The sequence below is a fragment of the Hermetia illucens genome, chromosome 1, assembly GCF_905115235.1.
Source record: "Hermetia illucens chromosome 1, iHerIll2.2.curated.20191125, whole genome shotgun sequence".
Classification (NCBI taxonomy): domain Eukaryota; kingdom Metazoa; phylum Arthropoda; class Insecta; order Diptera; family Stratiomyidae; genus Hermetia; species Hermetia illucens.
In genome coordinates this window covers 201,959,907-201,974,559 of record NC_051849.1, presented here as the reverse complement: position 1 = coordinate 201,974,559, position 14,653 = coordinate 201,959,907, and the positions used below count along the sequence as shown (strand labels likewise).

At 40.8% G+C, this 14,653-nt stretch overlaps 1 protein-coding gene across 4 annotated transcripts in view; it reads left to right on the top strand.

The window, feature by feature from the left end:
* Nucleotides 1-13,263, top strand: part of LOC119648657 (fasciclin-3) — a 297,763-nt gene extending 284,500 nt beyond the window's left edge. Inside the window, exons 5-7 of one of the 4 annotated variants that reach the window (XM_038050454.1) lie at nt 3,371-3,401; nt 12,123-12,318; nt 12,768-13,263. In XM_038050454.1, the coding sequence (XP_037906382.1) occupies nt 3,371-3,401; nt 12,123-12,318; nt 12,768-12,920 (380 nt within the window). In that variant the 3' untranslated portion in view covers nt 12,921-13,263. Of the gene's footprint in view, nt 1-3,370; nt 3,402-3,681; nt 4,479-12,119; nt 12,319-12,767 lie in introns of those variants that run through there. The other 3 variants (XM_038050446.1, XM_038050470.1, XM_038050437.1) reach the window with 3 other exon arrangements.
* Nucleotides 13,264-14,653: the final 1,390 nt, after the last annotated feature.

The following is a 14,653-nucleotide window of genomic DNA, read 5'->3' as shown; positions in this document are numbered from 1 at the left end:
GACAGTTTCGGTTGACCGTGCTGCCTGGTAAGCGTGTTGACCATTGATGCAGGGGATCGCGGATTAGAATGTTACTTCTAATATAGTTATATATGCCCTTCTCCACCGCTTTGAGTAAGAACGATGTTGGGCATATTGGCCGGAAAGATTTAGGGTGAAAAGGATCCTGTTTATCTGCTTTCGGAATAAAGACCACTCTTGCTCGTTTTGATATCTAATCCTATGCTGCCCCTTTACCACTCTTAGGAGGGATCCTAAGATAATTTCTAGACCTCTCTGGAGTAGGGCTGGGAAAATGCCATCTACTCCGGATAATTTTAGCCTTTTAAAGGTTCGTACTGTTGTATGTTTCCGAGCATACCTCCTTCGTTAGTTTCGATTTCACCTTTTGCTCCCTTCTGCCTACTTTTGGGGTGCCAGGCAGAATGTTATTGTCTTCCGCCTTGGAATAGGGTCCCGGGAAATGAGTCCTAAGGAGCATCCAGTATCCTGTCTTCCTCACTCTCTTTAAAATTCCCTGCTCCTTTTTCAGAGAGGCAGGAAATATTGCCTTATCTTCGACTATCACTTTATATAGCTTGCATGCTCTGTGGTTGGTTCTATCCTTTCAGAGAATTCCGTCAAGCTCTTTCGTTATGCTGCCCGATCGCGTAGCTATACATCGATAGTGCCCTTTTGTACATTTGCCAGTCCCGGGTTTGTTTCGTCCGGTTGAAGAGTTTTTACACTTCCTTTCTTATTCTAAAATTGTTCCTGCTTCACCAGGGTACGTCCCTTGATAACTTGGCTGTCTTAGCCGCATAGCTGGCGTCATATGCGTTATTGACGATTTTGTTTAGACCTTTCATCATTGTTTCTAGCTCTGGGTCGCCCCTGATGTCACCGCTCACCTGTAGATTAACAATTCTGTCACTCAGATGTCTTGTGTAGGAGCCTCAGTCTGTTCTCTTGCGATTTCTTATTATTGTATTTACTTCCGAGTTGCTCTGAATATCGAATCTGACATAGAAAGCTCACCGACACCTCGTAAATATTGACAAAGGCGCTCATCAGTGTTCTCTAGAGTTATGTCTAGTACCATTTGCCTGGTGCTGGTCACGAATATTGGTGTGTCCTCTACATTATATATTACTAACTTATTATTGGGGATGAATTCTCGAAGGTATTATATTTACCTCTTCGATTAATGTCGCTACTTTCTCAGACCTCTTGGCGGCCGTTGGGATCGCAGTCGAAAAGAACTGGTAGCAATTTCCTCTCGCAAAACTTACCCAGTCTAAGGACTAACTCCGGTAGGACCCCGTATCGTCTCTTGGGAGGTATGTTGATTGCACGATTACCTCTCGAGTTCTTCCTCGGTTTTCAGTGAGATTTGGATTGTCACGAGGTCTCCAGTAAGTAACTTTGAGAGACATATTTTAAGTTTGAAAATGATTCAAGCTCTTGGTTCTTCACAAGAGGAATCCCAAATTACCTGTACGCTCCCTCCCTGCAGACTGACAAACTGCCCGCGGTGCACCCAGAGTTCTTGAGCCAGCACTATTCCAATGCCATCCATGGAATTTGTCCTTGCATGGCGGGGGTTTTCCTGGGGTTTCTTAGTGCTGACCATTCGCTCAGTCAATATTTGGAGCTCTTCCCCCCTGTCAGAGTATTAGCCACCGCTTCCGAAGTAGCGCTTTTTTCTATGTAGCTTCAGCCCTAGAAGATCCAGCTCTAGGTCGTCCAGTTTCTCCTCCTCACTGGGCAGCAGGTCTACTTCCCTGCTTGATACTATAATTTCAGCCTCCATGGTTTCGGCGATTACCTTAGGAACTTCCGTTGGTTTTACACTCGATGTGTCCTCCGAAGTATTTTGTCTCTCCCTGTTCAAAGAAATATTGCCAAATCTATAGCTGATAAGGCAGTTTTGTCGTTTGATTGCCTCCATAGATCAGTCGTGATCGCGAGAAGTCTGACTTTGCCCTCCAACTTGCTCCCGAAGATTCTGAATCGCGTATGGAGGTTCAGACCGTACGATCTTCCATCTATTGCGCTGCTGCTGTAAGAAGTTTTACTGTCACCATGTGTGCTGCCGATGTATCGTCCCAAGCATATGTCAACAATTCTGCTCCTTTCAAACCTTGCAATTTGAAAGCGAATGTCAGTGAAGGCGAGCTTCGCCCTCCATCCCTTAAATAACTGATCGACGAGAAAATCTTCAATAGTTTTCTGTTTGTTACGAGTGAGTATTTACTCCAGAAAATGTTCGGCAGTATGGCTAATACGAAGTATCTGCTTTGAATCAAGAACAGCTGTTCGTTGGGTAATAGTTTTCTCCATGATAATGAGACAATGACTGATGAGAGTAATTAATCGTTTTCTAATTATACAGTATGAGGAAGGATTAGCCAAGATGATAATCTGAAAAATACATGGACAGACTATTTATGCAGATAACTTGTAATTCCAAATAAGAAGTTTTCGCTCCTCTAAACCACGTCCTAGGAGTTTCAGAAAGGATTTTTGCATGACATAGTACTACCTGCTCGAATTTATGAACGGTTGTGGCTGAGATATGATGAATAACTTGCTAAGTACTCGCCACTCCTCGCTGAAGAGATCGATATTCGGCTCTGAAAGGCACTCCTAACGACGATTTCAGCGTATCAAACCTCAAACTATCTATAGGTCTTTAACGGCTTTAATACATATACCTTCGATGCATTCTGGCTAAAGAGCATAGATGCATTCATAGCAATGCCCCGATGGAAAAAGAAAGCCATAAACTGATATGAAGTCTCCTTGCCAAGATTGGTCTGAGCATGGAATCGATAGTAAACGACCACAAGGCAGGCCGAAACAACGGTGGCTTGATACGCTGGATGGGGATTTAAAAGCCTCGAGATAGCATCCAGATCAGGCATTTGATCACGACGAATCGACTCCGCTTGTGAACGGGACAAAGACTGAAGAAAAAGAAGAGGAAGAAGTTTCATGTGCTTACCATAAAATAGGTAGCAGCTGATCTGCACACATGTAGGCCGCACAAGCGATTCAACGATAGAAGCCAGCATAAATTTGCTACTATCCAATACGTTCACTGTCCACTTAGTTGTCCTTGATGTCAGCAATAGCAGAACAATAACTGTAACTATCCTGCAATATATAAAAACATTTTTTATGATAAAATGTCCAAAATGTAAATTTTACTAATTGAAAATCCAAGAAGGGAATAGAAGGATTAGAAATTTGAGTCAAACGGGAAAAGCTCGTGCAAGACTAGGGTACATTACAGTTGTAATAGAAATTATAACCAAGCTGAATCTATAAAAATCATTCACAAGCTTCTGCGAATTATTATATAAGTTTATCACTTCTTTCATTTCAGCTCATTCATCCAAGTCTCCAACAAGTGAAACGTAAGTACATCATTACCTATGCTGCGAATAGATTGCTTTATGATATGATTAGTTGTGCAATTAACCCACTCATTAGCATGCTAGTATCTAAACTCTATATGGCTTGTGTGGTCCTTTTTCACCAATTCGCAAAAACAAATTTCTTCCATTATCCATGCAAAACCCCATTCGAAATTGTAAATTCGTAATTAGGTGGCATCTGGCTTTTAGTTTTTTTCCGACGCAATGCTGTTCAAAATTCTCTCAACCTTTTCTGACTTCAAACCAAAATACAATTTAGGATTGAATCACCTGTTCAGCAAGAGGCTAGTACAGCTCTATTAAGTAACGCTGGCACTGCAGTCCCAGATGCTACCACTGAAGTAGCAGATTCTGGTCCTGTACTGACAACTGCGCATGATTCAAGCAATGCTGCCACGCAACCCCAATCCTTGCCTGCTGGGCACGCCCAACCATCACCACTGACCAGAGGAGTGTACGATTCCACAACGGTTCCAGTCAATGATCAGTTCATACACTATGTACCCCGAGGTGTTGGATCAGGACCTCCCTCAACAACTGGTAGTAGCTTTTTAGAGACAGATCTCGATAGCGAGTTGAATAGTAGCATCGGCGGCAACAACAATCATATCGTTGCGAGTAGTGAAAGAAAACCCGTAGATTTGGGTCTTCCAATCTATAAGGACCCAAGATGGTTTCGGGCCCAACAAAAGGATATACTTCAGAAACAAGCTCAACTAAGAACGAATCGCGGCAGTATTTCAACAGATATTTATTGAAGTATTTTAGTTCTTGTTTTGTTGTGTTTTTTATTTTTATTTATTATAGGAAGCGTGAAGTCAGTATTAATACGGAAAAGGCTGAAAACGTACGAATATTTTCATTGCAAAGAGCCTTCTTGATCAAATGTTTAATATAGCGAAATGTTTCAGCACATCTTAAAATACGAAAATTTTACAATTAAAGTTTTAAGATAGAGTAGCTTTTGTATTCCTTCAATTACATGTAGCGGAGAGTCATGCTAAGAATGTCAAACTACTCCTTCAAATAAAGAAATGGACAAATAAAAAAGGGCCTTCCCTTCTTTTTGCTTTGTATTCTTTGGGTAGATTCTAAACTTTTCTGGTAGTTGCTGTGTGTAATACTTCATTCAACATTTTTAATTGTAAAGACCTCCCCCAATAGTTGCAACGCTTTATCATTAACAACAATTAGAATCTCGCAATTTTATCAGATTTTTGCACTTTATTCCGGTTTCGGGAAAGTAAATTGTAAATGCATAATAAAATATTATTCGGGGATGCTTGCTTTAATTGGTATGGATTCTTGAAAATTTAGCATTTGGTTCATAGTTTCGGTAATAGTTTATAAGGAATATACACCTCAGTCTACAGCTGTATAAGAACCTTGAATGATCTGAGTTCACCTCAATCCAGTCTTCCTTAACACTTTGCAGCTCCATTGTGACAAACATACTTGGAGATTAGATTTTTGTCCGCTACTTGTATTTATAAATCCAGATTTATAAATCCTGATATCCAGATTATCGCCCTTCCATCGTCTTAAGCTTGGTTCATTTTTTTTGGTTTTCTTTCTAACTTCAATAATGCCTGAGATTCCTAAGACATCAATATTTAGAGGCTAGCGCTTCACCCTTCAAACATCGGACTTATTTTCAAGAATACTCTTAAAAGAAGGTTTTGGACTCCTTGGTAGTGATTATTGCTATTTGTTGCTATTGGAGTACGTCAGCACCATAATGTATGATACACTTACATAGAAAATGTTTCCTAGATTCTGCTTCCTTATTACAAAATGGACACATATAACCTTGTAGACTTCGTGCTCTGAACATATGTCTAGCTTGTGAATTATATCCAGTCTCAATGTCATACCACAGTGAGCAGGTCCCTAGAGTTGTTCCAACGTGTTGAATTCACAAATAAAATTCAATCGTTTTCTACATTCCTTAACAATTTTCAAAGTAATGAACGTTTAACTATCGCTGCAGATTGGAGTGAGCCTTCCCTCAACCACTCGTCAATGACTTAAGTTTCCGTCCTTCTCGCCGCTTACACTTCAGCTTAAAAGGCCGTTGCATATTTTTCAAGTAAAAAAACCCATTTCCCTTTTCATTCGAAACGCTCCTGCTCCAGAATACTGTCCTGTTTTTGAGCCATGAGTGTAGAAGACCTCTGTATACCTACTAACTGTCAATGGACTCAACAACGCGTTGTATATTTCTATATACCATTCCGAGATCTAGACCATAGCATACCTTCTTGGGGTAAACCTCATGCTACTTCAATTTTCAGGTAACGATTGACACCCATTTCTGCACATAGAAATCTCTGTGTTAGCATAGCGTAGGTGCACTTGATTGAATTTTCATTGAACATCCTTATCGCGTAGTAGCCTTCGAGATTTGCGTCATCTATCTTCGAAACCAAAGGATGACGAGCAGATTCACAGGGCTTTCTACCCTGGTAAGCATGTTGATTTCCATTTAGTGTGTGCGCTCTTAGCGCCTTCCCACTAATGTGACACTCAACCAGTCTCTCCAATAATTTCAGCAAAGGATGATGTTAAGGTAATCTGTGTGAAGTTCCCTCTGTTCGCAGGCTTAGGTTTGAAGACCACCTTAACTGTTCCCAGATCCCAAAGCAAGGCATACTCGAAAAATATTTCTTAGAAGTGGCTCTAGATGGTCTATACTCTCCTTTCGCTTCGCTGGATAGATGCCCTTCATGCAAAGTGATTTGAGTTCCGGAATTTCTATTGGTAACTACGCTCTCATAGTGTTCCTTGTAATAATTTGCAGGAACCACCATTTGCGTTCCATTCTGTCATCTATTCTCCCGGATGGGGTACTTCGAAGAGAGTCTATACAGATTTAACTCTGTAGTTTGTGAAAGTTCCAATGGGTTCTCTAAGAGAGTCGAACTTGGTTGACACATACCTTTCAGGGACTCTTGAAATTTTTTGAATTGCTTTTTCGCATTCAGGTTCCTCACAGTATGCTCTAAAGGAATCTTGCTTCGAGCTATTAACGGTCTTTTTAAGTTGAGTTCTAGAAGTTCATTCAATCTTCATCCTTATTTCTTTTACAATCACGGTTCAGAAGTCGTATCGTTGATTTCCGGAGTAATTGCAGTCCTCCCTCTCACCAGGGAATCAGTTTGCCGTGGTTGCCTCGGGAAGTAGGACAAGTCCCTTCGAAATACACTTTGAAGTATACGGCTCAAAGTTCCAAATTGATTTTCTATTGCCAAAAGAGACCTTAGCCATTTGATTGAACTTTGTCCAATAAGTGTTACTAGGATTTATCCGTATCCGGTCTAGGCCTGCCTTAATAAGGAACTCCATACATCCCGGTTTTGCGCCGAGGTCCACCAATTCGATATCCCTTAAAGCTGGCTGGCGTCCTGACCTACGCCATCGCTCCATCTCAGGCAGAGTCTGCCTCGTTTTCTTTTTCTAACATAGATATTGATCTTATAGACTTCCCGGGCTGGATCATCTTTATCCATATGGATTAAGTGTCTCTATGGTGAGACGTTTCCAGCGGAACAGTTTTTGTAAGCTGAAATAGGCTCTATTGGCTGCCCACAACTGTGCGCGGATTTTAGCGTCGTAGCTGTTATCGGTTACCGGGTTACCGGTTACCGGTTATCGGGAGAAATTATCAACGGTCTCAAAGTTGTAGTCTCCTATCTTTATTCTTCCCGTTTAACCAGTGCGTTTTAATGTTGTTGGTTGGTTGGCTTTTGGTGCTGACGTTGCCATAATATATTTTGTCTTGCCTTCATTGATGTACAGCCCAAGATCTCGCGCCGCTTGCTCGATCTGGATGAAGTCAGTTTGTATGTCTCGGGTCGGTTCTTCCGATGATGTCGATATCGTCAGCATAGGCCAGTAGTTGGGTGGAATTAAAGAGGATGGTACCCCTCGCCTTTACCTGAGCATCACGGATCACTTTCTCCAGGGCCAAGGAGGACGCATGATAGGGCATTTCCTTGTCGTAGATCGTTGTTGATGTCGAATGGTATTGAGAGTGATCCTGGTGCTTTTATTTGGCCTCGCACATTGGTCAGAGTCAGCCTAGTCAGTCTTATTAATTTCGTCGGGATACCGAATTCCCTCATGGCCGTGTACAGTTTTACTCTGGCTATGTTATCATAGGCAGCTTTAAAGTCGATGAACAGATAGTGCAACTGGTGTCTATATTCCAACAGTTTTTCCATGGCTTGCCGCACAGAGGAATTCTGATGTGTTGCTGATTTGCCTGGAGTGAAGCCTCTTTGGTATGGGCCAATGATGTTCTGGGTGTATCGGGCTATCCGGCCTAGTAAGATAGAGGAGAATATCTTATAGATGGCACTCAGCAACGTGATACCTCTATAATTACTGTACTGTGCGATATCTCCCTTTTAATGTATGAGACAGATAATGCCTCTTTGCCAGTCGTCAGGCATTGATTCGCTATCCCATACCTTGAGCACAAGTAGATGAACCACTTGGTGTAATTAGTCGCCATTATTAGATCAATTACTTGAACTACAGTCATGGTACCAGCTAGAGTGATGAAATTAAATAATTTTTCAACTCTAGAATTGTATTTACGACTTCCCCAACAAATAAGTTGAGCTTTCACAACAACTGTTAAGGGTTCAGGACCGCTTGATTGAAGACCTCTTCCAGATCAATTATCTCTTGCCTTGCCTACACAAAGCGTCGCAGGGAAAAAATATGTGGTAATTATGACACTCATACCATCAATCGGGTATTGTAAGATGATCGCAATTAGGTCCTGGAAATAGAATTGTCTCATTATAGTTGCCTATAACAATCTCATCGTAGTGGCTTTCTGAGTCCCTTTATTAATCCAGCTTTTGCACCAAACATGTATAAGGGGTGTAATGCAATTTTATGGAAAGCAAGGGGTTTTGGTATGATTCAAGTTAATTTTAATAATGTGAAAACGGCCCCTAACTGAAGAGTCTTCCCTATTCGGTGTGGGTCCCACCGGTATTACCAACTTGTCCCCCATTTCCGCCGAAAGTTTCACTTTCTTGCGTCCACTTCGCCAGCGGAAGATACTGTGAAAATTTGCCGCTGCCGTTGGCTAGCAACCTTTCCAAGTTCACGGTGTCCCGTTTGCATTGACACGTTTCAGTATAAGGGCAGCTGCGTTCGCATTACCAGATTTTCCTTCTTTCTCTTTCTTGGTAAAGGCGGAAAAGTAGGCTCTGACTGTCACGTCTCTTTTGTGGTTGAAGTTCCTTCCGAGCTTTCTGTTTAGGCTGAGTTTGCTTGTTAAAGAAATTTTGGAAGAAGAGTAATGGTCGTCCGTCCTTCAAAACCCGCCAATGATGGAATGACCTTCAGCTGCTGTTCCATTTGTCGCCTACGATTTCTCGATTAGCGATCCCAGCCAGTTCAACAGCACATTCTCGAGGCGTGCGACCTTCCACCACACCTTCCACGCTCGTGGTTACTTGAAATGTACTTCAGCTCCAACGACGAATTCCGAAACCGAGTTTTCTTGGGATAATCCACTCATCGGGCATCTTGGTAGAGTGAGTTCCATTGTATGACATAGCCAGCAATGTAATTGTCGCCCCTATTTAATGTGACCTATCCACCCGTCACTTCCGCCTTCCGATCACATTGCCTATGGGCGTTAGCCAATGTGTCAACTAAGGTCTTTCTTTTGTAATTGTATCAGGCTAACGTACCCCGATGATATGACGCAAACAAGTGTTCACGCAAGCTTGGAGTTTTCGATTGACAGTGAGCACTACCACAGAACAGTCTCATCTTGATGTTGATGTTGAGATAATTGCATTTTAAGATTTTAAACAAAGCAACGAAGGCAGATCTAGCGCTGTTGATGCGTTGGGCAACATTCAGTTCGTAGCCACCGTGGGCAGAACTTACGTTACCAAGATAGACAAACTGGTTGACGTCTTCATTATTTTGTCCATTAATGTAGATAGAAAGAGCATTATGACCAGCCAGATTGACAGCCTTAGTTTTTTTTTGGTGTTTATCTTCAATCCGACTATTACTTGCCTTTTTTTCCAAATTCAGAACCATCTCGCCAAGGTCCATGACACGGTGATAGAGCAAGCAGATATCATCAGCGTAGTCGAGGTATTTGAGGAAAGATGTCCTCCGCGTCCTCAGGACCAGGCAGCAGGGGGAACCTTACCGATAACAAGAAAAAATTGTATCAGAGGAAGAATGCAATCTTACCGGACTCCGTTTTGATCTCTTAGTTCCTCAGAAATTTTACCTCGATACTCCTGATGGTAGTTACTCGCTTGTTCGGAACGATTCTTTTCCGTGAAATGTTCCAGATACACCTCCTGTTCACGCTGTCAAAAGCTTTCTTGAAATTAATAAAAAGTAGGTGGAGCGAAGATCTAAGCTTCGCGCACCGTCCTAAAATGATCTTCAACGTGTTGATGTGGTCTCTGCCGATTAAGTTTACGAGATGTTTTATGCGTCCCGGTATAATTTTAGCTACTAAATTTTCCAACGGCAGCAAGCACGCAAATATCGCTCCAATTGTCGCTCTCAGCAGGGGTTACCTTATTCAAAATCACAAACATAATCCCCATCTTCCACACACTGGAAAAGATATAAGTTTCGCAGAATTTCTGTACGAGTGGAAGGAAAAACTTTGTCGAGATTGAAGGAACTGTGGTGAACAGTTCTTTGTCAGCAACCTTGCTCTGCAAGAGTGCATTGATGGTCAAAATGATTTCCATTTTGTCCGAAGGAAAAACCGCATGTTACGGTGACTAACCATTTCACCTTTAAATGGCGACTTAGAAATATGGTGAAATATTCCTTGGCTAGCGCAAAAATTAGTTCTCTTTTGCCATATGCATGCTACCCTTCATTTCTGTAGATTTTTCGTAGTAGCTGAACTCAATCGCATCACGTTCGCTCTCACTCACAGCGGCAAAAAGAGGCTTCAGCTCGCAATGTTCCTCAATCCGCTTCTATGTCCTGCCAGTCAGCAAGAGTTAATGGCGAATCTTCAGGATGTGACTAACAACTTCAATTGCACCGGACTGGAACACAATTGTGATGGCGGCTTCCTGCTTATCAATATTCTGCGGGGAACAGGTCAAGATGTTTGCCCTCTGATCAACAAGATAGTTTTCCCTCTGTCCAATGACATCCGGGTCTTTTAAGTGAATTTCGTTGAATTTTAAGGACCGAAGTTCCCCACCCCTGCAGGGACATGTGGTCAAGATACGCCATCATCCTGTGATGGTCTTGTTCGAGGCCAATGTCAGCAGCTCTTTCTTTTCGCAAATCCAGAAGACAATTCTTAAGTGATCGTAAGACAAGGTCTGTGTTTGAAAATGTGCTGTCAATGAGCAAGTAGCCGCAAACCTTTCACTATTACCGGTACGGTCGCCAAGACCATTTTTCTCCATTACCTGCTCACCTTGGCATTCAGATCCTCTTTCACGGTTACAATGTCTCCTTTCTTTTGGGATTCTTTTTCTGGTTTGAATAAGTCATAGAAAGCTTTCTTTTCCTCTACATCGGAAGTCTCTGTTGACGAATAACTTTGCACTATTGAGACATTCCTGGAGGGAAATCTCGCAATTGGTATTCTATCTCGTACCGGTTGTAACCGAAAGATCAAGGGGTTCGGCCGCACATCGACCTATCAGACCTAACGTGCTCAATCTTGCGCCTAGTTTGCGGTAATCACAATCTTGTGTCTAGATTGCGCCAATCACTTCGAAAAGCGAAATTCATGGAAACCTTCTGGTGAAGTTTGCGACCCTGAATAATACGAGCACTTTTCCCATTCACATCTAAGGATATAGGATAAGCCATTCGGGGACGGCCGTTCCAGAATACAAACTATCGGAGTTAGATGCAGACGCTCCCAGAAACTGAAACTCTGGAATCCGAGGTGGAAGTTGTTCATCTGTGTTCTTGCTGGAACTGTGACGAACCAGGGTTTTGAATGTGGCGTGCCTAATGTTTCGAAGCCACAATGTTCGCGCTATATCCTCCGATAAATCTGAGAAGCACGACCAACAGGAGGAGAGGGTCGGAAAGCCCAGAGATTTCTCCTTCACCAGCGTCACTAAAATATTTAATCGAAAGGTGTTGTATCTGGAAAGTTTCTCACCAAATCATTACTTTGTGTCTCCATCACATTTTATTCTAAATTTTTCATCTTCGGAATTGATATTTGCATAATTAAGGTTTTCATTATCGAAAAAATTCTAGAGTAGCATATAGCGCCCGTTCTTTCATAATATGTACACGTTAGTTAATTCCTGTTCAAATTTTCACACATAAATTCCACAGCAATTTGAAAATAATTTAAGGGGATCTATAGAGCATTTATAGGTGAGGCTTAGCGGTGCTACGAGCTTTTCAATCTTATGTCTAATTTGCTTTAAAAAATTTAGAATATTCAGTTTAAAATTGATTTCGTCATCGCTGGAAGCATCAATCAAAAATAATTCACCAGTCCAAGTAATCTCCTAACATCATCCATGAAATCCTTGTCGTGAGCCCTATAACCTTTTTCTTACTTTCACCTGCACTTCCCCCACATGGTGTCTCACTGCATGTCAATAGATAGACTAACGTATCAGTAATCACTTAGATGCAATTTCATGTATTTCCAAATGCTCGGTAAACATTAAATGAATTTCAAAAACAATCCAGTAGCGATACAGAAAGCGCTGAGTTAAGGTCGACAAAATTCAAAAAGTTACCCACCTTTGCCTCGATCTTCAAAAAGAAAGGTGGAAATTCGCAGCAATCGGCCGAAGGCGGTAGACACGAAAATCAAAATGAGGACGAACAACGCCTGGCGGCTGTAACAACAGAGAACCCCCAAGGAACCGACGGCCAGGAACCAAAGGTAAGTCTAGATGCGCTTGGATGATAGAAGAAGCATGGTAGGTTCTCGCTTATTTAGCCTCTTCGCAGATGTAGAAAGTAATAAGTGAAATGTTCAGAATTATCCTTTGGAGTCAAATGAGTAGAAAATAGTGATTTCCAGCCAGTTTCTACGGAAGAAACTACCTCGGATATATATATATATGTAAATTTTTATCATCATGCGGGGGTCTGTCAAAACTAGTATAGTTGCAGCTACTCGCTTACTTTACTGTGCGACCACAATATTATATAGTTTTCCGTTATTCTCCACAATATATAGTTAAAGCATGACGAACTTTCCTGGAACTATCTACTGGAAACACAGATGAATGACAATCGATCTTGTTATTAATGCAAAACTAACCTTTCACAGCTTTTCAGTGCATAAATTTATCTGATGTCATTATTAAAACTCATTCTCATCCACAGGAAGATAAGCAGCTGGTGTACGCTGAATTAGTACTTAAACCATCTGACGACAAACCAACCCCTCTTCAAAAGGATTCCACTGAATACGCTGAAATTGTTCATGTTCAAAAACCAGCAACGAACGATCATCCGCCTAATACTGCTGCAAAGTAGATACTTTGAATTAATTTTTAAAATATAATTTAATGTTTATTTAATAATGATTTTTAATATACGAACATCTAGATGTATTTTTCCATTAAGTGTATTTTATCTTAGTATCTTTTCTTTTTCCTACGCGATTTCAAATAAATGTGAAACGTAATACAGTTCGATAATATGAATAATGAAAGATCAAAACAACATCACGCACAAAAATACCTAAAGTATGTAAATGAATTACGTAATTTTTTTATGCGATAGCATTAGCATTTGATGTGAAGGTCATTTTTTTACTAAAATATGCATGTTTTATCATAAAATTCTGAAGTTTCAAATAAATCTTATTACGAATATATATGAGGATTGCTTTCTTTAACGAATCCAATATTCACATAGAACTCCCTTAAAAGAATTTAGATAAAACTCTAATCTATACGAGAAAGATAAATTTTAGAGTTTGGCCATCTCTTCAACTAGAGGTTCGGGAAATATCACCCTTTAGAAAAAGTGATATTACAAAATAACACCACAAACATCACCTTTCTTTATGTTAACCGTACATATGAAGTTACATATGTCATCAAGGTGAAATATTAACATTCGGGAGCCGATAATAGCAAATATTACTTTTCAGTAAATAATTTGTCCCGCATTTATTATATTCATATTTCCTATACCAACGTTATACACGCATCAATCAACAGCCGGCATCTATTACCAAGCGATAATATTACGAATTAAATTTTTAAAGTCAAGAATATGAATCCTCATATTCATATGAATCCGAAACCATTATCTAGTAAAATACAGCCCTTAGGCAATCATAAAAACAGTACATAGTTTCGGATGCAAAACTTTTCATCGGTATCGGTCCGGCACTCCACAAATGCTGCTGTCACTTGTATTATATAGAGCGGTGATATTAGGTAATGTTTTGTAATGCAATATTACAGTAATATCACCAAAGTGATGGTAATGCTAATGTTAGGTAATTCGGTGAAGTTGGATAATGCGGTGATGCTATAATGTTTCGTAATAGTTGGATCATGCTTGCTATATTAACGTGATATTACACTTTAAGGTGATATCACATTTGTGATACTAGATACATCATTTACCCATTTACAGTTTGAACTTATCATAATGGTGAATGGTATGACTTTTGCGATACTAGATACATCATTTACCTATTTATATTTTCAACCTATGATAATGGTAAAGTACTTCATCCAGCAACAGTGTTAATCGTCGGTGTAAGATACAAATAAAATGCTGAGATCAGGGAAAGAGATAAATAGAGTATAGTTGGAGGTATTCTACTATGCTAAATCCTACCTGATCTCTCTTGGTGACAGGTCCCGCGGCAGGTCGACCAAGAAAATGCATACAATGTCGTTACAAACATGATGATCGGATTGAGTCACAAGCCTCGGAGAAATGCTAGGGTGTCCACCTCAGTCGACGCGGCAGGACGGGTTCCGGTCCCGTCGAGAAAGGGGCAATGGTTCTTGACGCGTGAACGGCGTCAGGATGTAAGCAAGTTAGTCCGAACAAAACAAAGAAAAGAAATACGAGGAACTCGCAAGAGCCCTTCGGAAAAGGCGCCTTGATATCTGTGCTCTGGAAGAAACCCGATGGTTTGGTGCCAAAAGCTGCGACATTGAACGTGGTAAAAATGGCTATAAACTTTTCTATTTTGGTAACTCATACGATTGCCGACCGTTTCGAATGTGGAAGAATCGTGG